This window comes from Struthio camelus, chromosome 5 (assembly GCF_040807025.1).
Source record: "Struthio camelus isolate bStrCam1 chromosome 5, bStrCam1.hap1, whole genome shotgun sequence".
In the NCBI taxonomy this organism is placed as follows: Eukaryota; Metazoa; Chordata; class Aves; order Struthioniformes; family Struthionidae; genus Struthio; species Struthio camelus.
Window position 1 is genome coordinate 17,992,661 of NC_090946.1, and position 26,323 is coordinate 18,018,983.

Genomic DNA, 26,323 nt, shown 5'->3' on the forward strand with positions numbered 1-26,323 from the left:
AGCTCTTGGCTACTTCTTAACCGTGTCCTGGAGAGGTGGAAGGAGGGAAGACTTTTGAACAAGGCAAAGATCCTGAGAAACGTTGAGAGAGAGAATGGGCTGATGAGGAAGGTATCAGAGATGGACCAGCAGGACCAGCTCTTTGCTCTGTGATAAGCATACTCTGTGCCCTGGCAAAATGCTAAATGAAATGAAGCCAGGGAGCAAACCCAACCTCTGGATTCTTGCTTGGTCCTGCTGTTTCACTGTTAGCCTGTTCCTGGCCCAATTTTGGCCCGTGCTGCCTTGCATGCCCTGAGAAGTGGCTTGGGATGGGACTCTCCGGCTTTCATCCCTACGGATGGGGCTGCACCATTTGCATCCCTATCTGCCCTGCACAATCTTCTGACACTGGCAGCTGGAGGTGCTGTCGTGGAGGGGGACTAGGGCACATCCCTCATCCTCTCACTTTCCCGCTGTGGGTGGCTGCTCAGGGCTGCCTTCTTGCATTTCTTCTGGGCAGGCTGCGTGTCCTCCGGAGGCTCCTTGTTCCCTTGGCCCCTCTGCTCTGCCTCGCAGTCCCTTGGGGTGGAGGTGCGTAAGTAAATGTCCCTCATGGTCGGCCAGGTATGCTGAAGAGAGGCCGATCTCCTGCCTGTCCCTGCAATGCTATGGTTTGGGTGGCTCGGGGGCAGTTCCTCTGACCTTCTGCAGGAGGAAACCTGGCTGCCTGGGCTGACTCCAGCACAGCATCCTTCAGGGCTCAACAGGGCTGGTGCAAAGGATGTGCCCCAGCAGCTCCCCAAACATATATTTCGAGGAGACGTTTAGGGAGGGAATCGCTCTCGAGCGAGTTTTTTGCTTTAACTGAGGAGACTTAAGCCAGATTTGCTCCGATGTGCCTTGACACCTATGCCTGCCTTTGTGTCCCCGCTCCCACTGAAGGAGTGCCATGGGAAAGGGAAGGGAGGGAATTGCCCTTTCTCTAAAATACTCCAGGAAACAACTCCAGTCTCCTGGCCTCGTGCTACAAGGCAGCCATAGCATAGGGAAGATTTGGCCTCGTTCTGTGTTTGGGCCCCAAAGCCAAAAGGAATGTAATTCGCACCAGTGCTATCGGGTGGGATAGCATCCTGCAGGCATCCTGCAGGGAGCTGCAGAAGCAACACTAATAGCTATTGTCTGGCCTCCAGAGCTGGGGAGAGCTGGACATGTTAGTGTAGAGCCACTAATATTGGAAAGCAGTTAATCTTCAATCACCTGGAGTTGCTCTGAATGCCTATTGGAGAGTTAGTCAAATACTGTGAAGCTGAGGAAGGTGGTGAAAACTCTCAATAGAGATTAATAACCTGAGCTTAACTAAAAACAAAGAGCTGGTACGTCTGCTTCTTAATAAATGTTCCCTTGGCTTAATAGTGGCTGTGATGAAGGAAGAAATGACAGGGTTGTTTTGAAATTGCTGTACTAAGTGGAGTGTGGCTTCTGTTGGGAAAACAGCGTGTGATGGCTCCAGTTAATGAACTGGAGGAGAAAATCAGTCACCTGAGAAATACTTGTTAAAGGGTACTGAGTAAATTAAAGCCTCGACCTTAAACCGAGACAGGATGGGCCATTCAGAAGGGAACGTCTCTGAATGGGGTTTGGGGTCCAGAATACATCTCCAGGTTGGTTTTGGATATGCTTCTGGGGCAAGCAGGGGCAGCTCAGCACTAGTGGGGCGAGCCTCTGTGTGCTAAAACTCAACAAACCAATTAATTTGCCCGAGAGGGGAGATGGGCTTCCCTTGTCTGTGGTTGCTTTTTCCCTCCCTGGCTGCGTTTCACGCTTTTGCAGCGAGGCTTTTGGCACCCTTCTGAGCTCTCCTCCTCTGAAGGCATCCTTTCAGTATCTGCTGGCGGTTGCTTGAAGCAGGGTTGGTGGAATTTGGCTGCATTTCATGGCTTTTTTTCCCTGCCGTGACTTCACAGTGCCCAGGTTACTTTTTGCGGGAAGGAAGACGGCCCTGTCTCATGCACGAGCCCCGTGGGCGGAAGGACTGGGCTCTTCTCTTGTGTCCCCATCAGCGCCTGCTGGTGGCCTTGGCAAGGTCAGCTGTCTCCCCAACACGTCTCCAGCCGGGACAATGTACTTGTACTTGGAGAGCTGAGCATGCAACTGCATTTCCAAAGCAGGCAGATTCCCCCACAGGAGATGTAATAAAAACCAAACCTCTGTTCATTAAATGAGCGGGAAACCAGTTTGTCTGCAGCTTGTAAGCAGGCTTGTTAGCCTGGGTCTCATCCTGGCATGGAAGAGCATGCTTAGCCACAGGATGCAGCAAGTGGACCTAGATCCTGCGGGTTAAACGAAGCCTACGTAAAACTCTGGTGCCTCCCTGCCCTTGTTTGCTAGAAACCATCCCAAGTTTCACAGATGGGTTTGCAGCGACAGGAGTCCTTTACGTCCTGACAGCAGTGAGAAGCAACAAGCCATGGGCATTTCTAGCTGCAAAGCCCCAAGTCCCAGGTCGGTGCTCGTCTTCAGGGCCAGTGAAGGGCACAGGATAGGGGTTCCCCCTTGGGTGGGGGAGCCAGGCAAGGGTCCACGAAAGGAGACAAGAAGTTGCTGAATGATTTATAGCCTGAGCTGAATTATTTATATCCAGCTCCAAGTGGGAATATTCCTCAGAGAGAAACCCTGGTGTCAATCTCCCCTGTCTACCGGGACAGCTTAAGGATGAACTCATGGAGAAAGGGGCAGCATGGCAAAGCCTCCGGGGGTAGCCGGAGGGCAGGAGTGCCTGGGACGCCCTGGGAAACCCGCATGCCTGCAAGGGGCAAGCTCTGACTCTGGGTTATTTTTGTCCCAGGTCCCATTTATCTCGGGACAGTAACCTGGAGCCTGCAGCCCCGTGGCAGGGCAGTCCCCTCTGTGCGGCCGCGGCCTCGGAAATCAGCCCGGGGAAATGCTGGGAAGCAGGACGCGCGCTCAGAAACGTGCAGAGATGGCATGGGAGGCAACAGACCCAAATTACAAGGGAAATCCAGTTAGTTACGGGGGGGGGGGGGGGGGGGAAGAAAAAAAGAGTCACCCTGAGGGTGGTCAAGCCCTGGCCCAGCGGGGCTGTGCGATCCCTGTCCTCGGCAGGCCCTCAGCTGCCTGCTCTGACTTTGCAGCCCTCCTCCGCACAGGGCTTGGGCCAGATGCCCTCCGCAAGCCCCTCCCAAAGCACACTTTTCCCTAGTTCAGGGAGTTTTTTATGCTCTTCCCCCCTGTACTTTAGGAAATGGGACCGCTAAAACTGCACCAGGAGGAGGCTGAACATTGTGCCTGCTTGTCATAATTTGCCAGCGAGACAAAAATGATTGCGGGCTGTCATCGTGCCGCCGGGGTACGCGCTGGCTGCGATCCGGCCGGGTTTTTTTGGCTAGTCTCACAGGTTTTGAGCGCTGGAGATTATCTAAGCTTCTCTCCCAAGAAGTAAGTGTGCCCATTTTATAAATACGTTTCAACTAGGATCGTTACGTCCCAGACTTTACGGTGAAACACGTGTTTTGCCACGTGTGCGTTTCTTTTGAAAAGCCCTAGCTCCCGGACCCTCCTCCCCGGGCCCCACAGTGCCTCTCGTTCGCAGGGCCACGCTTCCCACCGAAACTACATCTCCCAGGCTGCCCGGCACGCCGCCCCGCTCCCCGGGGACGGCTCCTTGGGGGGAGACGGGGGGCAGCCGTGGGGGACGAGACCCCCCCCCCCCCGGCAGCCGTAGGCCCCCGCATCCGGTAAAACACCCCCGGAGCAGGGGGGAAACTTTGCCGGACCGTGGGGTGCGTGGCAGGAGGGACGGCTCCCGTGGGCCAAGTGGCCTCTGGGAAACTCCGGTGGGAACGAGGGGCGCCGGGCAAAGCTGCCGGGGGGCGGAGGGGCTGTGCTGCACGCGGGGGTCCCGGGCGGTGCGGGAGCGGCGGGGGGAAAGGGCAGCAGGAGGGGGGTCGTAGGGCTGCGCGCTGCTGCGTTTTGGGGGTGCCTGCTTCCTCCTCTGCCCCGGTGCCCTTCACCACATAACATGTCTACGGATGGGAAACCGCAGGGGATCTGATTTGTTTCAGATGGGGAGAAGCCCCAACCTCGTATTTCTCGATGTTTCAGGTCTAAGCAGAATGGAGCCGTCGGAGAGGCGGCACAAGGATTTCATCGCTTTCAAGCCGCCGGACAAAAAATGCCACCCAAAAAGGGATGGAGTCACGGGTGAGCGGGGCCGGGGGGCACCAATGGCATACAGCAGAGCGGGCTTGATGCTTGCAGGTGCCACCAGCGCGCTAGGTGTGAGCAAACGCAGGCTATTGGCCAGAGCGTGGGGTGGGAGGAGAGGACCAGCTCCATCCCCCACGGCGGGAACGATTCCCCGTGTCACCTTGGGCCATCTCCTTCTCCTCCTCGTTCTCAATTTCAAAACGGTTAGTCCGTATCTGTGTCACAGGGATTTGAGAAGGCTTAAGCCGGGTCTGTGAGGTGGTCTTTCATCTTCTCACCTTTGATTCGGTATAAAAGATCGCCTCAGAGATGTCCTTTCAGGGAGACTGAAGTAAATCTCCTGGAAAAGCCAGCTTTAGCGCCTGTCTGTGCCTGTGATGATTTGTTGCATGTTAATAAAATGGGGATTTCTCAACCAGCCTTGCTAACTTCACGCAAAGCTGATGAAACCTCTGTGGGCACTTTTATTGCAGTTCATTTTAAACAGAAACAGTCTCGAAGTCAATGAGGAATAAGAGTTAAACCAAGCTGAAATGAGGCCTTGACCTGCAAGCACCCAAGCTCATTTTTTATTTTAAGTACGGGTGGCAGAGTCAGAGAAGACAGTAGGTCTCCACACAAATGTGTTACTCAGCCAGGATTTCACCACCCTTCCTATAAACATGGACATTACAGATGTCCCCAGTGGAGCTAGGTATTGGGGGGCAACAGTCCCTTTGTGGGAAACGGGCTTGAATCATTCATCTGCCTAGGATGAGAAAAATTGCACACTTGAAATACCCAGTTCTCTCCATTGCCTATGAAGGGGCTGGAGGCGGCTGGCTCAGATGTTGACTTCTGCTCAGTCAACATCTGGGTTTACTCAGGTGAAATCCACCACCAGCATTTGCGGAATTGGCTGTGTACTGGGTTAACTAAGCCAGTTTGGGCTAATATTTGTGGGAAAGGCCTTGCACACCTGGATGGAGAGCATTTTGCTCTAAACTTATGTACAAGTCAGACCAGTTTCGACAAAGAAGCCTGAATTTTGGCGTGAAGGGCATCGCTGAATGCACCCCAGTTAAAAAATTTGGCTTTTGTGTTATGAGCAGCTGGGGGTGGGGGGAACTTTATTCTGAATGTGACAAAGAACACATTCACACAGGCAAGAAACAAATTCCTGAAGGAGTCTCTACTGCGTTGCTTTAAAGGGTTGTATTCATTCTGTCCCAGCCCTGACTTTTGGATATTTTCTAAACTCTGGTCTGACTCTGGATCTCACACTGGATGCAGGTTGCTAGATCTTTGTGCCTGAAAGACTCTGGCTGGCTGGATTTCAGGCTTGTGTTATCCAGTAAGGAGGTGTTGCACCATGACATGGGGTGGTGGTAAGCGATCAGGACCAGGACTGTCCTCTCTCTTTGTAGCAGCCCACACCAAGTGGCTTTCTAGGAGTTGCTCTCTGGGCCTATTCTTGAAAGACGCTCAGCAGGGTTTTGTGTTGAATTTTCTCAGCTCTGCCCTTTCCTAGTGTGAGCTAATCCCCTGCCTTCCCAGGCCTGATTGTGAAGCACTTCCAGAAGACCTTCCAGAGGCCCATCTCCTTGCAGCTGTCTTCTCCCATGGGTCTTTCTCAGTGCTGCTCAGGTAGGCAAGGCTGTTGAGGGTGTTGACAGCTGCCAACTTTTCTTAAATGGGCTTCTGGGGTTACATGGCACTTGCAAAAAGCCAGTGGGTTTGAAACAGATGATTTCTGAAGGATCAGTCCCTAGGTGGCCAGCTGTTTGCAGGGCAGTCACTGACCTTGGGGAGTCGTATTGGTGCAGAGAGCCTAAAAGGCCTTATGAAGAATGGAGAGGTGTTGAAACCTTACTCATTTAAACACATAGAGGTCTCAAACTGTTCTCTGGGCATGTTCTGGCTCCTCTTCTGGTCTTTAGCATGCAGGATTTGAGGACAGCAAACACACAGAGGATTGTGGTCAGGAGTCTGCTCTCTAGAGGAACAGGCTCTGTGGGAATGTAGGAGAACTTACCTCCCGGACACATCGGCTGCTCGAGGCCTGTGTTTGGACCAGTTTCTGGGCAGGGATGTTAGCTGCTAGGTTTTCACAGGATCTGTGCACTCAGTTTGGGACTGTACCGAACCCTGGAGAAAAGGCCGGGCTGCGGAAGGGTCTGAGGGACCTTCTAGTCAAAGGGCCCTTAATGGAAGTGGAAAATGCTCCTGAGGAGATCGAGATCTGGGTTTAGGGCTGAGCTGGCAACCAAGACACCCTAATCTTGGCTCTGAATAGAGCATCTCCATTGCTGGGGACCAAGGATCAGAAAGCAGATGTTTTTGCCACTCACATCCTACAGTTTCCCTGCCTGCAGCTCAAAAATCCCCCAGCTGTTACCGTAGTCCAAAGGGGCTTTAACCAGTGGTGTCTTCTGTTGTTTTCCTTCTCCCTGCAGCTGCTCTTCATCCCTCTCCCCCACGTTTTCAGCTTAAAATGCTGTCCTTCATCCTGGCACCAGCTCACAGTGAGGCACAAACCTCTCCAGCAGAGCACACTGAGAATTGTCCCTGCGGAGCGGAACGGCTCATTAAAACGCCCTGTTTCTCTACAAGGCGAATGTTTTTAATGAAAACACTTGTGTGTGAGTGTTTGTGCGTGTCCATATTGAGTTGTTCTGTTCCTACAGGCTCTTGTCCAAACTTGATGACAAGTAAAAGTGAAGCACACGAAGAGAAGCCTGGGTATGTGGCATCTGTAGCCCAGCAGCCTGGCAGGACGCTCTGGTCACTCTCCTCATCACTGCCATCAGGAGAGGACGGCCAGTTCAACCACCAAGCACTCCAGGACGGGCAGAGTGGTTTGCAGGCCCAGGTGAGCGTTCACTGCATGCTCATGCCTCTGTCCCAAGGGAACGGGCTGGCTGGGTGTTTGGGCTAGAGATGTGCAAGGTCTTCAGGGCTTCTAGTATCTACTGGTGGGTTGGACCCCGAGTGCTGCTGTGGGCAAAGTCTACTGCTAGGTCATGTCTCCTTGTGCTTGCAGCGGAGAGCTGAATTTCTGCAGTCTCACCAGTCCTTTCCTGTTTTGCAGATGGACGAGGCTCAGAGCAGAGGGGCAGCCCATAGCACATGGTCCCCAGTGCAGGCACCCCTCTCTTGTGCCCACAGATCCAGTCCTACTCTGGGTCCTCTCCTGCCTTGTCCAGTGGACCCCCTTTCCAAAGCCAAGCTTTCCAGCTGCTTCTCCTTGTTCTCGCCACCGTCATGGAGCAGCAGCTCAGAACCAGATTCCAGCCCTCTGTCCAGAGTGGGCTCCAAGAAAACTTGCAAGGGTACCTGGAAGAAGAAATCACATCCTGAGGATCCCAGCGGTCTGAAGCCAGGAGAGCCTGTGTGTTTCCACTTCACAGAACCCATCATCGCTAGGATAACAGACTGCATCTACCTGGGGAACCTCAATGCTGCCTACAGTGGGCGGGCACTGTGCAAAAATGGCATTGACAGCATCATCGATATGAGCAGTCTGCCCAGTGACCGCAGCCTGAGCATCATTCCCTGCACCTGTGGCCGGGGAGGGTTCAGGCACAGCTGGTCACGCCTCAAGGTTGACATCCAGGCTCCCCTGGATGGGGACCAACATGAACTGGGACAACCTTGCTTCCGGGACATCAATGAGTGCATCCAAGCCTCGCTGGAGAAAGGGAAGCGTGTCCTTATCCACTGTAGAGATGGTTACTCTCTAGGCCCTACTTGCGTCATCCAGTACTTGATGGTCAAGCACAGCATGAGACTGCTGGCAGCCTATGAGTTTGTGAGGGCACGGTACCCGCTGAACATCCAGGAGTGCCACCAGGACCTGCTGGTGGGTTTGGAGACATCCCTGCAGCCTGGAGGTGTCAACATGGCATGCCTGAAGCACTCCTTGTCAAGGAAGATGGCATGGAGCTAAAAGGGCAGGGTTGCTGTGCTGTCTGGCAGCAGCCCTGAAGATGAAAAGCCAAACTGAACATGGCCTTAACTTATCTCATAGGTGAATGAGATGACTGTTGCTGTGGGGTATTTAGGAAAGAGCTGGGGCAAGATGCAAAGGCTGCGGCCTTCCTTTTTAGCAGTTCCTAGGGTCTGGTGCCAGCAGAAGTCAAGCGTGGGGAACTCTTTTAGGGAAACACCAGAGGGAGAGGGAGTATCCTGGGTGGGGTGGGATGGGAACCATGTGCGTTGCTCTGATGTGATTTTGGGAAAGCAAAGGGGAGCCAGACATTGGTTTGTTCAGTGATCCTGCCTGATTTTTTTACCATGAGCACATCTGCTGGGGAGTAGAAGGCCTAGGTCCTTACTGACAGCATCATCCTTGGAAATAAGAGCTGCTTCTTCCAGATGTGTTAAGACCAGAGAGCAGGATGGGATCGTGTAGAGGAGTAGAGCCACTTCTGGCACTGGAGGACCATTCAGAACCATAGTAAACAGGATCTAGGTAGTGATAGATGGAAACATAATGTTAGCTGGTACATACTGGATTAGTTAGTCCACAAACATGACTATGCAGTGAATGAAGTGCTTTATAGGACACAGTGCCTGTCCACTTGATGCTTGTAGGATCAAGAGGAGGCATCCAGTAGTATAAGTGTAAGGAGATGGCCTTGAGGAATAGCTTGGACCCGTGGTGGTTCTCCCTTGGAAGACCATAGCCCAGAAGTGCGATACCTGAATCTCTTTAAAATATAATGCAGAACCTCCTTTATGTGCCAGATCTTCCCTCTGCCTGGGCCTTGCAGAGACAATGCAGCTGCTCTGGGGAATGGTGGGTTGCACCCGCTGCGTGTCCTCTTAGTAGGAGGGGAGGGGAACAAGGCAAGGGGACTGGTCATCTGCTCCACAGGAAACGTAAAGTCTGAACACTGCGTCCACTCCTGGCTCCTGCGGCCTTGCCCTCACTGAGCCATGTTCCTCTCTGAAGGACTTGACGGGAGTTTCCTTATGTTTTCCTTGAGTTTTTCTGCAAGGAATTTGTTCACTTGTCACCCAAACGCTTACTCTACTTCGTTTAGAAACCATTATCTTTCTTAATGTCAACTGCCTCTCCTACTTTGGGTTGTTTCTGTTTTTCTATTCTTCCTGGTGCTCATTGGATTTCTTCCTCATGACATTCTTGGTCTGGGGCCTCTTCTTATTTTTAGAGAGCTATCTTCTTAATTTTAGAGAGCTATCCTAGAGTTTGACCTCTGGACAAGGCAACTCTAGAGAAAACCTTAAGCAGACTTGAAGGCTCGACCTTCTACTCACCCTATTCCCGCACCTCACCCTCCAGTCACTGGCCCTCTTGACCTTCCTTATCCTAAAATCACATCTGCTAGTCAAAACTTTTTCCCTGAGACTCCTTGCTTTGTGCAAAAACAGTGTAGTGAAAGGAGAGCCATTTCTGTGAACTCCCCACTTACCGATTTCAGACCAAATACTTGCAGGCACAAAGTAATAACTAAAAACTTGAATTCAGAGCAAATCTTTTTTTTCCTGTGCAGCATGCCTGCACTCCAGGAAGTTCAAAGAGCCTTCCTTTCATGGAGCTGAATGAAACTCCTTGGGTGCGGATAAGTTTTGAGCGGATAACTCCCCAGTTTTGATTCTTCCTCCAAAAGCTGAGCCACTGTCTTGAGGACCTGTGAGCCAGCAATCAAGTCACCATACACGCCAATATGTGTAGTTGCATAGGGAGCCGAAAAAATATTGCTGTAGAAACTTTGGAATAATAAAGAATTGGTTTAAGTGAGACAAACATGGCTTACAGAGTTGGTACTGAGAAGAAAAGTGAAGCAGCTCAGCTGTTTCTTAATGGATGGTTTCTACTGCTGGCTGGTGGAGGGTGGTCGCTGTCCATCTTCAAACAGTTTTCTGTGTTGCTTGCTTTGGTCTGCTTTTTATCGTTTCTGAGAAACTAGCTTTATCTGGGACAAGCAGACATTCCTCCTGCCAAACTGTCTGCTTTTGCTGAAGACCAGATGGGAGACGGATGCTGGGTGGGCCTTAATTTTAAATTGCCCACAGTGAGGCCTGCACCAACGAGTCCTCTTCAGTGGCAGTAGCAAGAGATGCACGGCAGGAGCTGCTGGAGTTTTAACCTATGTGTTTTGTAGGCCTGCCTGGAGCTGAAGACCTGTCTCCACTGGAGTACAGACTGCCCCAGGGACAAGGATGTGGAGGACACGACACGCAGTATGGCCTGGGGACGGGAAGGTGCAGCGTGCTCTGCAGGGACCCTGGCCCGGGGAGACGTGCAGAGGGCCTGGGAGGAGACGGAGATCCTTGTGCCTCTCTTCTCCTTTCCCAGCAGATGGTGCTCAGAAGTCACGATGCGCCCGTGCCCCCACCACCACAGCCTCGTTCGGGAGGGGCTGGTGTGGCTTGGCCGTGCTCTGCTTCGCGAGCAGGAGCAGGGGTTGCTCTTCGCAGGAGCTGCTTCCGCGCGGAGGCACGCTCAGATCGGGCTGATTCTCGTTACAGCTCTTCCCCAGCCCGGCTCCTTTTCGAGGTGCTGACTCACAGCCCGAACAGGCAGCGGAGCAGCGCTCAGGGAACAGTCAGCCTGGGTTACCCAAATTCAGCCTGCACCAATCCAATCTACAGATGAAAGAAAGCATATTCTTGGTCTTTCCCACTGGTGGGGGATCGTCCACCCAGCTGCCACCGCCAGCCAGCAACCGCTGCCGAATCACCATTTCTCTGTGCATTTGCAGGAGTCCTGCAGTGGGTTAGCAAGGGGGAATCTCACATCAACAGCCACCGAAACTCCTGACTTGGTGGGGTGGTGCTGATCTCACTACACCCACCGCCTAGCCCTTGATGTTCCAGGGAGACAAATCCTGAGCAGAGCCAGCCTTGCCCGCACTGTGGCTTCCTCTCCGCTCGCCCTGCCACGGGACGTGGGGGCAACCCCCTGCCTGCTGCAGAGGCAGCACTGGTGTTTCGCGCCAGGGACTGGCTGTTCCTTCGCAGGCGTCCGCAGCTGGGGGTTGCATCGTGCTAAAGGTGGTGAAACAGGAAGTCTGCAGCAGCAGATTTGTTGCTTGTATAGACAACGTCTGAGAGGCTTTTGGAAAAATTTGTCAGGGCCACCTCTGAGTCAGCCTAAAAACTGTGGCTGAAAGGGGAGGGAGTGCCTGACCTGAGGAAAGAGGGCAGGAGCTCCTTGGGCTCCTATCCCTGTGGGATCCTCCGTCTTCCCTTCCCTTGGGCCCACGGAGGCAAGGGTCTGGGGCATGCCCCAGCAGACTCTGGGGTTACCCTTTCTTGCTGGTCGTGTGGGGCTGCTCCCCCACGCATTGCTCCTTCTCCCATTTACTAACGGGCTGCTCCTGGCAGCTCCGGCCTTGCAGGTGGACTGTGTGCAGGGAGCCTGGCGCCCCCACAGCCCTGAAGCCACATCCAGCGTGGGAGGTTGGCGAGGGAGAAGAGGGGGAGGAAGGCTCCTTCCACAGCGCTCACCAGGAAGAGCACCGCCTGGCTCCGAGGTGGCTCCACTTCCCCACCCCACCAGCAGCAGACGTCCTCCCCCTCCCCACCCCGTAGCTGTACGTCGCCGTCTCCCCGCTGCCCACGGTGGCTGCCCTCTCCTCCAGGGCTGCTTGGCTCGCCTGCCCCGGCCAAGGGAGGTGCACAAGGGAGTCTTGCACATCATTGGTCTGAGAAGGTCTCCATGCCCTTAAAGAGAAGGTGGATTTTCTGCTGAGCCACCCGAGAAGCCCTTTTATACCTCCTTACTCAGCCAGCTGCCTACGGCTCGCCAGTCAGTCCTGTCCATCCACGGGGGCTCTCTGTCTTTCTCCTCAGCGCTTGGGTGAGCCGTTTTGCATGTCTCTTACTGACCCAGCTTGCTGTTAGGGGGCGAAGGGGAAGCAGATTCACTCACGTGAGTTTTGGGGAGATAAATGCTAAGAGGGGTGGCCTGCCGGGGAGAACTGGGGTGCTGATAGGACTGCCTCCATCCTTTGCCTGTTGGAGAGGGCCCACGCAACCAGAAAGTCTCCTTGTCTTTTCCAGTTACCTTCTTTCTCTTTGGTTTCATGCCTTCCCCTCACTTGACTGGCTTTGCTTTCCGGCTTGAGCGGAAGGGCGAGTGGAGCCGCAGGCTCTGTAACGCTGACCTCCCCAAGGCCGTGGGAGGCGGGATCCCATCCTTTGCTGGTGTAACTCAGCAATGCTCCCCCACTTACAGCTCTTGCTCCAGTTCCTGACCCGGTCTGTGCAGCGCCTTCCTCCCCAAAACTGTCCTCCACGTTTCGAAGCCTGTAAGACAGGGGTAGACGTTCAGATTTACTGCAACCCACTGAACAGGTGATGTAAAGCCCCTATCACAGGCGGATAGCTGCGATCTGGGATTCTCTCCTTGCTTCCTTTGTACTTGCAGCTTAGATGTCATTGAAGTGGGTGCATGTGTGCGTGCGGGAGGAACGCAAGTAAAAATAGCTTGCGTTCCTCCGAGGCCCTGTCCCTCAGCTGTAGCTGAGCCACCTGTGGTGGCTTTTGCTTTGCATTGCCCCAACCTCCCTGAGTCATGGGGCCTGGCACCGGGGAAAGGCTGCAGTCTGAGGAGACAGCTGCAGCTCCTTGTGCAGCTCCCTGACCATTTTTAGAAGCACTTTCCACCCCAGTAATGTGATGGGCCTGCACATTTTCCAGGATAAAGTTTCCTCAGGGAGCTCGTCCCTGCAATCTGTACGTCCTCCCTTGGGCTTGGGCCCCATTAACACTTTATCTCCCAAATGCGGCCCCCCAGGTCTGCAGAGCGCTGTGTTTTGGGCTGCGAGAGACTAGCCGAACTGGGGATGGGTTGGCACTCTGGGGTCCTTCTGTTAGTGGATACAAGTAGGAAATACTGCTCTGCTAGAAAAAAAAAATATGTTATGTGTTGTGGGGAAACAGTTTATAGCAAAATATAGAAGATTCAAAGGTGCTTTCCTCTCTCTTCCTTAATATGCTGTGTCGGGCCTGTATAATTTCCACGTGAAGGAGATGCAAGAACTTGTCGGGGGCTGTGGCTTTATCAAAGCAACAAAAAATTTTCAAACCTATTCTGTGTTATTTGTGCTGTGGCTGTTGCACTAGGCTCCTCCGCACCACGCAACGCATGCACATTATGGCAGCAATACGCGCTGAGGTCCTCCTTACCTGCGCTTGCTGTCCCACTCCATCGCCATCGTGTCTGAACCCTCTGCAATCTTTGGGACGTCTCTTGTTCATGAAGTGGGGCGGTGCCGTTTGCCCCGTTTTGCAGGCAGGAAGGCTGAGGCCTGAAAGATTTGCCTTTTATGTTGCTACAGAACTGTATAAAGAGAACTATATGGCAGAGTCAAGTCTGAAAATAGCTGTTTCTCCTCCTTCTTCTGTCATTGCATAAAGCGGTTTTCCTGGGAGTCAGAGACATCCTTGCAGGAATTATTGTCACAAATCTGTCTTTCTTCTTCTGGCCTAACATTGCTTTGTCCAGTCCAGGAGCACCCAGATGCTGAGGTGTGTGTGGCTGCGAGGAGGCCCGTGTTTGGCTCTCGTCTGCAGACCGCAGCCTACTTCCCTATGTGATGAAATTTTGGAGAAGTTGGGAAATAAGAACAAAGCTGTTCCTCTTTTTTTCTAGGGGAATCTTGCTGTATTTTTAAGCCCAAGAAGGTCATCACCAATATGAATAGTTACGAACCTTTCTTTTCTCCCTTTTCATTGCAGGTTTACAACCACCTAAAGCAAGATGTCTGAGTAAGTTCCCATTTTCTGTCTCTGATATGCTGTTGGCCTTTTAAAACTTCTGTTTAGCTGCCAACTTTTTCACTTGTTAAGATTCCTCCACTTGTTTCTAATTAGGATGCTAACTGCCTTTTTCTCCCCCCCCCCTTCTCTCCCTTCCCTTCCTTGTCCATCTCTTCCTTTTGAACAGTGAAGAGGTAAGTGTGTGTTGCTGGGCTTTTTCCTTCAGTAATGCTTGTGGCACCAGTCTTCGCTTTGCTTTCCTCCTTAGAAAAAAGCAGCTGCTTGGGGGGAAGAACGGCCCAGGCTGTAGCAAGGTTTTCCTGATCATTCCTTTTGGCAAAGATGGGGAAGGACAGGAAAACCTCTTTTGAAGGCGTTTGCCCTTCCTGCCTCCTGTCTTGAAGTTAGATGTTTTTTCCCCTTTCCCGCTTCCCCAGCTGGCCACAAGATGGTGCTGGGAACCCCTGCCTGGAGGGCAAGGGCTGGTGGTCCTGAATTGCATCTCTTCCATCTTTACTACAGAAAGAGAGAAAATCTCTGCCCTTGGAAGCGTATCCTCTTTGGTTGCACTGCCTATCATTCCCCATGTGTATTCCCTCATCTTCAACCCGCAAAGCATTGTCAAATTGCTTTTCCAAGGCGATCCGATGTGGTTTGGTACGAGGAGTGTGAAGATGACGGAGGCTGCATGCTTAGGTGTTCTCCCTGGCTCCCAGCATAGCTGGAGCAGGTCTGGGTTACACTGGGTCTCCAAGCTGTGCTTGGAGACACTACACTGGGCTTTCACAGGGTCTCCAAGCTATGCTGACCGCAAGATAAGGTATGGGAGCATTGTATGTGGCTTTGTCACAGCAGAATTCACTGCCTCTTTCACAAAAGTGTAAATTCCCATGTTTGTTCTGCTGAGTTTGACTTCTTTTCTATGGTGTGTGAAATCCCACCCCTGGTGGGAGACAGTCAGGTAACGCACAGCTTCAAAGAGAGGAGGATTTTGTGCAGACTGAGCTGTCCCTGAATCAGTACCAGACCCAAACTCCCCTCTAGACAATGCAGAAGACACAGCAATAAAGACCAGGCGCTAGTACTGCCAGTATTGCTCCACATCTCCTCTTAGCAAGTTGCTCAGTCCTCCATCTCCAGCTGGCAGATGTCTAAAACAACGTAAGGCAGGGCTTGTCCTCACCTAGAGAGAAGAGTATTTCAGGGAAACCCAGAAACTCCACAACACAGTGTTGATGTCCAACAGGTGCTTTGATTCCCCATGAAAAGAAGACCAGAAGGGCACTGTTTGCTAAAGTACTGTTCTTCAGATGGAGAATAAGGCCTGGGCTGAGAGTGCTCAAGGGATCCAATCTCATGGTCCAAGTGCAGACTTGTACAAGCAGAATCCTGCTAGTTAAATGCAGTTAGTGCTGCATTGCATCTCTGAGCCGGATGCCCTTTCTCTGCAGAGTCCTCCACCTCTTTCACGAAGGCCTTAGCACCATCTGTATATGCAAAACATGTCAGATTTTGTTTCATTGCACTCTACACATCCTTATGCACTTCCTCCTGTATGTAGCACAAACTCACACCCAAACGCTGCTTTCTTCTCCCCCACAACTGCATATCAGATGTCAGAGTGCATTTCCCCCACCCTAACCGCACTCAGGCTTGCTCTGCCTTCAGGGGAAATGCTGAGGAAGCAGCCACGCTGCAGTCACAGACCGAGGTTGCAACTTCTTTCATAAAACAGGAGACCTGTTGCTGCTGTTCCAACATATCACGGCCGCAAAAAGGCAGGCTCAGTCTGCCACGCTCCTCAAGATGTGATGATTTACAGAGCTGGACAGTGCAGTATATTTCTCAGCTGGCACCTCAGGGCAGATGGAGCTGGCTTTTGTCCTGCAGCCGCAGCCGTGCTGCCCTCCATGTCTCCCGGTTTGACTGGCCAGAGCAGGCTAGGTCTTTGCAGGTGCTAGAACAGGCGCTAGGTCTTTTCAGCCCCACGGGTTACACAGCCTTCAGGTACTCATCTGTTTGGCCAGTCTCACCTGGCTGTACCCTCTCTTGGAAAGAAGCCCCACAGCTCCCTAGTACCCAGGGGCATTGGGGCCCATTCGCTTGAATGGAGAGCAAAACACACTCCTGAGTGAAGAGGAAATTAGAGAAAGGGCTAAAAAGTGTACAAAAATCCCAAGAAACCAGGTTTAGAGATCTCTTATATATACATCTTTAAGTTCATTATTTCTACCTGAGGCCTAGTTTGTGGGGTTTAAATGCCTGAGATTGGCAAAGCTGGGTTCAGGGGGGAGCCTCTTTTTTGGAGTGCAGCTGGTTTGGGGACCAACTGTGTGTCAAGGTATGCTTCTCGGTTGGAGGCAGCTCCTTGGCGGGAATATAGGTCCTAAATGGACAGTGGGGTTATACGGAGAGGGGGAACAAAGTGGGAATAGGCACATGATAACCTGCTTTTCTCTATTTCCTCCCATTTGCAGAAAAAGAGGAGGGCAGCCACTGCCCGTCGGCAGCACCTGAAGGTAGGCGGCATTGCTGGGACAGGCTGAGGTGTGTCCTCTCCGGTCCCCCTTGCTTGGAGATGCCGGTATTGCGGAGGCAGGGAGCTCCCCACTGTCCAAGCTGTCTCTCCGGCTGGGGCCCCCCACAGCTCCCTCCCTCTGTCCTTGCCTCCATCCCTCGCTGACCTCCTCCTGCTGCCTTCCAGAGTGCCATGCTCCAGCTTGCTGCCACTGAAATAGAAAAGGAAACAGCTGCTAAAGAGGCGGAAAAACAGAACTACCTGGCAGAGCATTGTCCTCCTCTGTCGCTCCCGGGATCCATGCAGGAGCTTCAGGTAATGTTTTATTTAATCCTCTTGCTGTGCTGGAACAGAAAGGATTTGCCTCCACCGTTCAGCCTGGTGGATCTACACCTGCCTTCCCATCTTGACCTATCTCTGGGTGCCCCTCTCCACCACAAAGGTGGTGACAAGGGAGAGGCAGGGTGACTAGCACCCCCAAGATGTTTTGAGGGGCGGTTGGCAGTGCAGGGCCAGAAAGACAACTAACAACTTTTGTGGGGCATCTCATCTGCAGCGCCAAGGCCACATCCTCTTTCCTCCGCTGCCTGATGACCTGCCCCCTGCCTGGATCGATATCGTGGAGCTGGCTTCAGTGGCCAGCTGGGGTCTCCCTGCAAGACAGGAGGCTAACTGGCAGGAAAGCTGCATTTCTGATGGCATGTTGAGGCAGCAGTCCCCTGGAGCTGGTGGAACAGAGAGCAGGAACTGGCCTGCAAGCCCCCCTTCCCCATCTGGGTCCAGTCAGTCTTCACTGACAGACTGATCCTTCACCAGTCTTCTGGGCTGGGGTCTTTCAGAGAAGAGGAGAAGGAGGTGGTCGGGGAGAGGAATCACATGTGTGGGTCCTAGTACTCGACTTTCCTCTCTGCTCTTCCTTCCAGGAGCTGTGCAAAAAGCTTCATGCCAAGATAGAGTCAGTGGATGAGGAAAGGTATGACACAGAGATGAAGTTACAGAAGACTACCAAGGAGGTGAGTTCCCCTCGGAGTGATCCTTCCGCTGCCTCAGAGGAGTCTCCAGCTCATGCTTAGTTCTTCCTCACACCACTTGTTGGCCCCCAGTCCACCTGCTGAAGCTGATACCCCCCCTCTCTCTTCCCTCATTTCCTCCCCACAGCTGGAAGACTTAAACCAGAAGCTGTTTGACCTGAGGGGCAAGTTCAAGCGGCCACCCCTGCGCAGGGTGCGCATGTCCGCTGACGCTATGCTGCGTGCCCTGCTGGGCTCCAAGCACAAGGTCTGCATGGACCTCCGTGCCAACCTGAAGCAAGTCAAGAAGGAGGACACTGAGAAGGTACCCCTTCCCTTTCCCATACGCCTGGACAGTGGCTGGCCCCTGCTTTTGAGGAAGGACCCTGTATGATAGACAGGCCTGAGGGTGACCCCCACCTCTGCAGTTATTACACCTGCCCAATATTTTCTCCTCCAGCTCCCACAGGGTTGAAAACACAGGGTGGAGCCCCAAAAGATATACAGCAGGGTGGGACTGGGCTCCTTGAGTTGATGTGGTGTTTTCCAAGAGAAAACTTTACTGGCGTTTGGTGTGAGGTTTCCATGGCCGGATGCGCCAAGGGCATTGCCCAGCCACCACAGCAGTGTAATGCTGTGGTCTGAGCAATACTTGTGACCTGTGGGTCACAAGTGTGGGGGTGAGCAGAGGGGGAAAGCTCAGCAGTGCTGGAGGCCCTGAGCCAGGGCTCTGCTCCCCCAGGATTTGGAGATTTTTCTCCAAATACAGTTCAGCCGGGAGGGAAACTCCGCAATGGTCCGAAAAGTACATGGAGGGCGGAATTTCACTTTTACGTTTAGTGCCAGCCCAAAGGCATCGCTTAAATCCTGGGGAGGTCCTCAGATCCATGGGATCCGCTAGCTCCCAGGGTGGTGGGCTGGTGGGCTGGGAAGCAGTGGGGAGCGAGGCACACGGCACCACCGGCCACCCTGCCACGTGTGCCTCCGGCCCGCAGGAGAAGGACCTTCGCGACGTGGGTGACTGGAGGAAGAACATCGAGGAGAAGTCCGGCATGGAGGGCAGGAAGAAGATGTTCGAGGCCGGCGAGTCCTAAGCGCCCCCCAGAAGGCGGTCGCTCGGCACCCGCGGCTCCTGCCTTTCCTCCCTTTCTCTCCTGTTTTGTAAAAGCCGCGGTGGGAAAGCGACGGTGTAAATAAAGCTTTGGTGGTGGAGCAGGGCTGGAGTCAGCCCGGCTGTGTCTGTCTGGCACCCCGCAAGGGTCTCCAAGCTGTCAGCCCCCAATGCTTGGGGGCTCATCCGCCCCACAGGGTGCTCCCCGGAGGAGGGAGGGAGCTGAACGAAAATAGGGGATACAGAGGATCTATTTGCCCCAGGAAGGAAATGGATGAGGCTGTGTGCTTGTGGTGTCAGCGGCCGTAGCTCCTTCTGCTTCCTCTTCTGCCTCGGCAGGGCTGATGGTGGCTGTTCCATCCTCTTCCTCCCCAGTCTGCATGCCTGGACAGAGACAGGGACCAGCCTGGGGACCTTGTGGCAGCTAGAGGCCACCACTGCAGTCCTCACACCAGCTCTGAGGCCAGCCAAACTGTGCGGCTGGCCCTGGTCCTTGTCACCTGCCCGTGGCATGGGCACCCACCATCTCCAGGCTGGCACCTAAACAGCTCTCCCCATCTCTTGTGAGCCTGGGAACGGGCAGACCCCACTCTGGGGCTGTAGGACCAGAAGGGGGTGGCACACACGCCAAAGACCTGCAGAGGAACCAGCCATGGCGTTGACAGGCAAGGTGTGAAAGCGGGACAACCTCCAGGCCTTGGCCAGCCCATCACCCAGCTGGGTCAGCAGCCTGCAGTCTGCAGCTGCCTGGGCCACGAGTGGCAGTGAGGCAGGGCGGGTGGCCGTGCTCGCTGCCACGGGGGGATGCTTCCTGATTTCGAGGCTGCTGGCAGAGGCAAAAACCTCAAAATAATCCAAAAAAAGAAAAAAAAAACAGAAAAAAGAAAATCGCCTTCCTACCCCCCCGCCAACCCCTCAGCCCGTGAGGTTTCCGGCGTAGCTCACTTCTGCTGAGCACAGGAAGAGCGAGGCGGCAGCGCGCACCCTCGCGCCCTGTCCCCAGCAGAGCTGCCTGCCAGGGCTGTCGGCAAGGAGAGAAAATGTCGGACTTGGAGGGGTGCCAAGTGGGCGCAGAAGGCATGGATCCAGCGGGGGACGAGTCCCCCAGCGAGAGCGAGAGGTGAGCCTGGGCACGGGGGAGCCTGCCACCACGGTGGCCTTCCCGAGGGGGCTCCCGGGGAAACCGGGAGGCTGGGAAATCGGGGTGGCGGTGGCAGAAGAAGATGCAAGGCTGAAACCAAGTTGATCCATGAGATGGAAAAGCAGAAAGCCATTGGACGCTTCTGACAAGCCTCCCCAAGTTGGGAGAGACTTAAGACTGGCTAAATTTCCTATCTCCTCTGACCTCCAAAGCCCTTGTGGGTGGGACCGGGAGGAAGACCTTGGCTCCAGCACAAGCCACGGTCAACGAGGGGTCTAGCTCTGAGGTCTGGACCTGCTGTCGCACCCCACGACAAGTGGGTGGTGATGAGCTGCCTCTTTTTGAAGCAATCCTGAGGATATCCCACCTGAACCTGTGGGGGACATGAGCTTTCCAGAGCACTCTTGCCCCCAAAATGTTTTGATTGCACCTTCCTCCCATGGATAACTCCGGGTTGGGCAGGACCTACAGAGTGACCACCAAGTGAGCCTGGGAATGGGGTTTGGTAGAGCAACTGTTGGCAGGCCTTCAAGAAATATGTGTCCTTTCTGCGGTGGGTGACTTTGGTGGAAAGGGTATTGGAGATGCTCAAACCCCTTTTTGCTTCCAAGCGAAGCGAGCAAATCTGCTGTTTTTGCCACTTTCTTGGGGCGTTTGTGAAACTGGAGGCTAACACCTCACTGATGAGGCAGCGGGATGTGGCGGGGAGGTGATGCTCTTTCAGAGGTTTGAGCTCTTCCTGTGTCTGCTCTAACTGGATTAAACTGGAAAATTTTCAGACTACTTGCTGCCTTTTATAGGTTTATATGTCTCTGCCTGATCTGCTTTGTTGCTTTATCCGCAGTGGTTGTAAACCTTGGACTGTCAGCTCCAAAGCAGACAGCTTTCCATAGGGGTTAAAAGAAAAAAGACCAGTAGCAGAGCCCAAATTGCAGTTGTCTGTGTCAGCTGCTAGAGGAAGACAGAGATAAGCTTGGCTGAGGTATCACACCGAGGCATTTAGATTTGGATTCAGTCAGATTCAGACTGAGCATTTGGGGAGTTTGGGGGTTTGCCTGACTTTTGCCTCTAGCTTCAAAGCTTGCATTAGCATTTCTCCCCAAGGCTGCTGAAAGCCAAGGCAGTTTGTGTTTGTAGAAAAAAATCTTGAGTGGCAATGAGAGGAGAAAGGTGTGTCATCTCCTATCGCTAACGGTTGCAGTAAGTGTTTTGGCTGACAGCTGACAGCAATTAGCCTGGGCCGAGGACTTGACTGGAGGCTTCAAAAGGTGGTGGAGGTTCAGTGACTGTCTCTGCTTGGGGGGGGGGAAGCCTTTGCTGCTAGGGGAATACACTGATTTCTCAGTGTGTCATGCAGGATTTCCAGGCATTGCTGTAGCTTGAGTGAGGTCTGGCAGGGCTGGGTTTGCCTTGCAGGTGCTTTGGGGTGTAAGAGCAACCCTAAATTGGCCTCTTCTGTGGCAGCTGATGGTGGGGGCAGCTCAGGGTGGTGGAGCTTTCCTGTTCCCCTGGTGCTGTGGTGTGTGCAGACATGTGTGCTCCATTGGGGCTGCTTGGCAGTGGTTGCTGGTGAGGCTGGGTCAGGCTTTTCCTTTTTTTATTTCTGGTTGGAGTTTCAGGCAAACAGAAGAGACTGTCTGGAGGGATCTGTAGCAGTTTAACTCTTACAGCCTTTTGAAACCTGATTAGAAAGTGCATGTGTGTATGAATGCTGGTGGAAGGGTTGTACATCCCTTTTTCCCTAGCTGAATCTGAAGTTTTTAATGAAATCCAAAACTTGATGGGGAAAAAAGTACATCCTTTTCCTTTTAAGATAGGGAGAACTGCTTTCTCTCCCAACCCATGTAACAGTTTCATGTACAGCTACATATCTCCCACTTTTACTTGTGTTGCTTAAACATCTGCTAGACTTGTGACTTCTGCTCCTAAAATGGAGGAAGCAAGTGTTTGCCTGCTGTTTTGCACTACCTTGTCTCACCCAGTGGCTGTGGTGAGGAGCTCAGCTCTTTGACCTTCTCTCTCTTTGAAGGTGAAGCTGCTTTCAAGCTGCTCTGTGTACAGATGGTGTCAAGGCAGCGCTTCCTAGACAGTTCAGAGGCTGTTGGTTTTTAAGTGATGAGGCCTGTGAAGGAGCTCCCTGGAAGGTGAATCACAAGGCTCTCTGGTGGCAATGTAGCTGTGCACTGAGGAGATATGTAGGGGGAAGAAAAGGAGCTGGGCTTGCTTGAACAATGACCCATATCTCTAACTTCATGCCAGGGCTAGGTAACTTAATGTACCCCTGTCACTCACTGTGCTGCCCATCAAGCAGTGGGGACTTCAGGTAGCCCCTGACCTCAGTTGCTGCACTGTGTGGATGTGCATGTGCCTGTGCTGGGCCAAGTTTGTGCTATGCTCTGCAGGAGGTTCCCAGCTGAGTGGGACCTGTGGCTTGGGAGGTGGGATTCTCTCTTGCTACGGTGGTCTGAGATGAGAATGGCTCTCTGCAAATGCAGTCCCCTTCCTGCTGGGGCTTCCCATGCTGAGAGCTGCGGGGAGCCCTTGGCAGCCCATGTATGGTCACTGCCTGGGGAAAGGCTCTGCTGTGTTAGCAAGCCCCAGTCTTTGCCATGTCTATCCCCAGCTGTCTTGAATTCTCTGGCTCCTTAGAGGAGACTTGGAGGGTCCTTGCTAAGATGACTGTTGTTGCTAAGTATACCCGTGGCTGGAAGGAGGTTGTCTGAGGAAAGGTGATATGTAGGGAATCTTTGGACCCCTCAGGGCATGGGATTCCTTAGGGGAGGGACGGCTGATCCCTGCTCAGATGGGACTAGTCCAAGTTTGACCCAGCTGGGTGCATCAAAGTGGAAAAACAGTGGGGAAGCAAAGAGGGGAGGATCAACAGATTTCACTTGAACAATTTAATGAAGTTTGGCCATGCTTCAGCAGTTTTAAATACAGGTGCTTTGGGAGTGACCATTAGGGAAAGAACTTCCTCTAACTACAGGAACATGTCAGGTGCCTTCACTGTCCCTTTTCCCCTGCAAAAAAAGCCTAACTTGTTTTGCCTCTGAACTGCTTTTGCAATGTAAAGCTATAGGTTTGGAGGGGAGGGTATGTTAAAGGAAGTGGGGGATTGCCCAGTTCTTTGAATTTTACTCTTCTCTTTAACCACAGAGGAATTTGTGAGGGCTGAAGGACTAGCTGAGTGAAGTCATGAAAAGAGGATGTGCTCTTGATGGGCTGTTCTAAAGCTACTGGCGCGAAGCCTGGCTGCGCTGTGGGCATCCTTTGCCCTTGGATTTTTGGGGAGACCTTGCTGTGGGGTTGCGCATGTGATGGCAGAGCTGGGGACCAGGCTGGATGTTATGAGGAGGCTTTTGTTGGCCTGGTGCTGCCAGGGTGCGGTGAAAAAGCACTCTGGCTGAGGCTGTGCTGGAGAGCCTGTGTGTCTGGAGAAAGGCTGTAACTCGGGGTTATAGAGCTGCAGGCTCTGTCCCACGAGGGGGCGAGCTCTGCTTGGCCTCGCTCGTAGGACAAAGCTAATATGCTGCTGCAGTGAGGGAAGCAGGGATGTCCAGGCAGAGTTTTGGGGGGTGGTAGGGTTTCACTGCTCATGTGGAGCAGATGGGCAGTCCCTGGTGGGGAGAGCTGCTGCCTGAGGGAGCAGCAGCACTCTGGTACAGGGCGGTCTCCTGGCCTCAGGACAGATGGAGGGGACAATATGGATCTGTTCTTGGCCCTCCTGCTGGGGTTAGGCTGAATGAGTCTCTGCGTTTGCTGTGGCTGAAATGGGATCAGTGCTGCTCCGTGGGCATGTCCAAGCCAATCTCAGAGATGAGGTGTGTGGAGAGCCTGTCGCTTGGCAGTGAAGCGGTTAATGCTGGTGTGCATCTCCCCCAGCGAGCCCTGGGGACCCTGGGCCTCTGCTCTGACCTGTGCTGACTCTAACTGAGGTCTTTCCACAGCTCTGCCCATGTCCCCACTCATGCCCACCACCCCGTTACCCTCACTGCCCTCCTGACTCGCACACCCAGTTGCAAGGCTGGCAGAGCCGGCTCCTTCCTGTGCTCTCCTGAGTTTGGCTGGCTCCACTCACTTCCTACCTCGCTGCTCTCCCACGAGTTGGGCCGTTTCCCAGCAAAGCTGTCATCCAGACTGGCTGCTGCCTCTGTTGGGACGCTGCCCCTTCTCCTTGCTGACTCGCTTCTGGAGCGTGTTGCTGGGCAAACAGCCTCCTGAAGGAGGTGCTCCGAGGTCTCAGCGCTGCGTTTCCTTCTGGAAGGGAGTATGTTTTGCTCTGAAGGTCACTGAACAGATCTCTGCTTCTGGACAGATGGGACAGGGTGGGTCCTACTGTGCTTTTTTTGGGGTGGGAGCTTGGGCCCAAAGGAAGGAGATACCCAGAGTCCCCTGGAGTTTGAGGTGGGCTCTCAGGCTCCCATGACCGTATTCTGACTCCTCTTGTGAGTACAAATCTGCCGTGATCAGGGGCTCTTGGGTAACGCTGCAAAGAATTGCTGTTTTCATTTCACTCTTCAAGCACAGACCACCTTTGTCATGGAAGTGCAAGCTCCTCCTGGCATGATCCTGGCTACCTGAGCGTGCTGGCGATGCTGGAGCCTTGTCTGGGAATGATGCCATCTGCTTGCCTGGCGCAGGCTGGGGGCTCTGCTCTGCCTAAGGTGGCTGCTGGTTAGTGCATGCACAAAGGTGTGGATTTCTTCTTAGACCCATGTGATCTGTGCAGGTGTCTTGAATAACCCAAGGCATCTAAAATGGCACTTGGTACCCATATTCAAGCACCTGAATTGCTTCTTAAGTTCCTAATACCACTGAGGAAGCACTGCTGAGATTTGACTTGGGCTCTCTTGAGGCTTGGCCAGGTGTCTCTGTCTCTGCTGCGCTGGTGCTCTGCAGAGGCTCAGCTATGAATGGGTTAACCGGCACTGCTGGAATCCGGGTGTGTTTTCCTTGCCAGTGTATCCCTCCTAACACACACCAGATGTGTGAGGCAGCCTTCAGAGTGCCTTAATCCCAGGTTTCGGCACTCTGGGTTGTCTTTCTCACAGGCAGGTCTGCAGCAGGCTTTCTGGGGGCTTCGTTGTTGCTTGTACAATGCACAGGCAGGGTGGCTGGCAGCCCCCAGCCTCTGCAGCAAGCCAGGACTAAATGTCTTCTGTTATTTGTTGTCTTAAATCCATCATTCCTGGGATGAGTTGCTGGGACTGGAAGCAGGGTCAAGCATTCAGTGTTGAGTCAAACAGGGTGAGCAGCTCTGTTGCAGATGGGGTGAACCCAGTAGCTCCATCTCTGGAGGAGCAGCCTTGATTCATGTCAGCTGAAATACCAGCCCAGCATATCTGATAACAGTTTGGGGACTGTATGGGTAAAGAGCAAAATATGTGAGTAAACCCAGCTGAGTTCCTTGTTGAAAACTCAAGTCAGTGGACTTCTGTATCAGCCTGACTCATGGCCCACTTGCACCAGAGGATCTGCAGACTTGGAGCCACCTGGGAGTACCTTTTTGCTTTGAGATGTGCAAGACTTGGTTTGCTTGGAGTTCTCTTGCTATTGCACTGAAGTCCAGTGCCAAATTCCTTAACTGGTGCAAACAGGCACTATCCCACTGGCTTCAGTAAAACTGTTAGTTTGTATCAGCTGAAGGTCCTTGGTTTTCTGGCTTGTGCTTGTTTTGCAAATGTGTCCTTTGTTAAGGATTGTTTTTGCATTACTAAGAAGCCCCTCTCCCAGCTCTGAGTATTTTCTGCTTTCTGCTGCTAAATAGACAGTTTGTGCAACTCTTTATCAAGCCTATGCCAGACAGCATGGAAAATATGATCTCTTTTGTGCATGTGTATGCATGCGCTTTTCTGCTGCAAAAGTAGTTTCCTTTCCTGTGAAAGGTTGTTCCAGAGTCATTAGCACTGACTAACCATGTGGTGAACTAGTGACAGATCCCAAACAATCACAACGGCCAGCCATTTGGGAGGGTTGAGTTCTCCCTCAATAAAATTGCTAGCAATAATCATTTCCTCTTAAAATAAGTGCCTCTATGCAGTTGGCCCTTACTTCATGTAACAGGATCTGACAACAGCATGTGTGAGGTCCCAAAGGAAAGAATAAGATGTGATGTTGAGTCTATGCACTCCTGCTCTGCTAGGTCTTCTCCCTCCTTGAGCTGGCATGTGTCTCATGTTTCTTCTCGCTCCAGCTGACATCTTTGTATACGGTCTTATAGCTGCTCCATGTGCTTGGCCCCATCCAGCTTTCTGGACTCAATGGCAGAAAGACTTCTCTTTATCTCAGGTCTGGTTTTGGAGCATTAATTGCTGTTCTTCCCCCTTGGCAGAGGTATGTGGTGGTCTTCAGGCTTTTTGGATGCATGACAATACTTTCGCCCATCCTTTCATAGTGACTCCCATCTTTGCCCCTGCTCGGTGAGGGAGGCATGGATGGACACTGACAAGCTCTAGGTTAAGGTATCTTTCCACATGATGAGGCAAAGCTTGAAGTGAGGGTGTAGCTTGGATGTGGGAGTTGCCAGAGGATGCTTGGGGATTCCTGCTTCTCCTTTAGGCTGCTCTCACCTGAGTTAGAGTAACCAGCACTGCAGTGTGAGGCAGGGACTAGTGACTGCT

At 53.0% G+C, this 26,323-nt stretch overlaps 3 protein-coding genes across 12 annotated transcripts in view; all 3 read left to right on the forward strand.

Annotated features, from left to right (window-relative positions):
- Positions 1-3,207: 3,207 nt before the first annotated feature.
- On the forward strand, positions 3,208-8,140 carry LOC104143781 (uncharacterized). Of its 6 annotated transcripts, none has more exons than XM_068944787.1 (5): positions 3,220-3,438; positions 4,105-4,203; positions 5,746-5,835; positions 6,876-7,060; positions 7,280-8,140. In XM_068944787.1, the coding sequence occupies exons 2-5, from the start codon at positions 4,116-4,118 to the stop codon at positions 8,135-8,137; spliced, it is 1,221 nt and encodes a 406-aa protein (XP_068800888.1). In that variant the 5' UTR covers positions 3,220-3,438; positions 4,105-4,115; the 3' UTR covers positions 8,138-8,140. The 6 variants fall into 6 exon arrangements, with proteins under 6 accessions (XP_068800890.1, XP_068800888.1, XP_068800889.1 ...); XM_068944788.1 differs by lacking the exon at positions 3,220-3,438 and adding an exon at positions 3,599-3,737; XM_068944785.1 differs by lacking the exon at positions 3,220-3,438 and adding an exon at positions 3,707-3,782.
- Positions 8,141-11,204: 3,064 nt separating this feature from the next.
- TNNI2 (troponin I2, fast skeletal type) lies at positions 11,205-18,663 on the forward strand. 4 transcript variants are annotated; one of them, XM_068944792.1, is made up of 8 exons: positions 11,442-12,019; positions 12,398-12,516; positions 13,903-13,932; positions 16,401-16,442; positions 16,628-16,756; positions 17,365-17,454; positions 17,600-17,776; positions 18,447-18,663. In XM_068944792.1, exons 5-8 carry the CDS (start codon positions 16,634-16,636, stop codon positions 18,543-18,545), a joined length of 489 nt encoding a protein of 162 aa, XP_068800893.1. In that variant the 5' UTR covers positions 11,442-12,019; positions 12,398-12,516; positions 13,903-13,932; positions 16,401-16,442; positions 16,628-16,633; the 3' UTR covers positions 18,546-18,663. The 4 variants fall into 4 exon arrangements, with proteins under 4 accessions (XP_068800892.1, XP_068800893.1, XP_068800894.1 ...); XM_068944791.1 differs by lacking the exon at positions 12,398-12,516 and having other exon boundaries at positions 11,205-12,019; XM_068944793.1 differs by lacking the exons at positions 11,442-12,019; positions 12,398-12,516 and adding an exon at positions 12,072-12,091.
- Positions 18,664-19,497: 834 nt separating this feature from the next.
- The window catches only part of LSP1 (lymphocyte specific protein 1), a 49,952-nt gene continuing 43,126 nt past the window's right edge, over positions 19,498-26,323 (forward strand). Inside the window, exon 1 of one of the 2 annotated variants that reach the window (XM_068944798.1) lies at positions 19,498-19,682. In XM_068944798.1, the coding sequence (XP_068800899.1) occupies positions 19,603-19,682 (80 nt within the window). In that variant the 5' untranslated portion in view covers positions 19,498-19,602. The remainder of the gene's footprint in view (positions 19,683-26,323) is intronic. The other variant, XM_068944799.1, reaches the window with a different exon arrangement.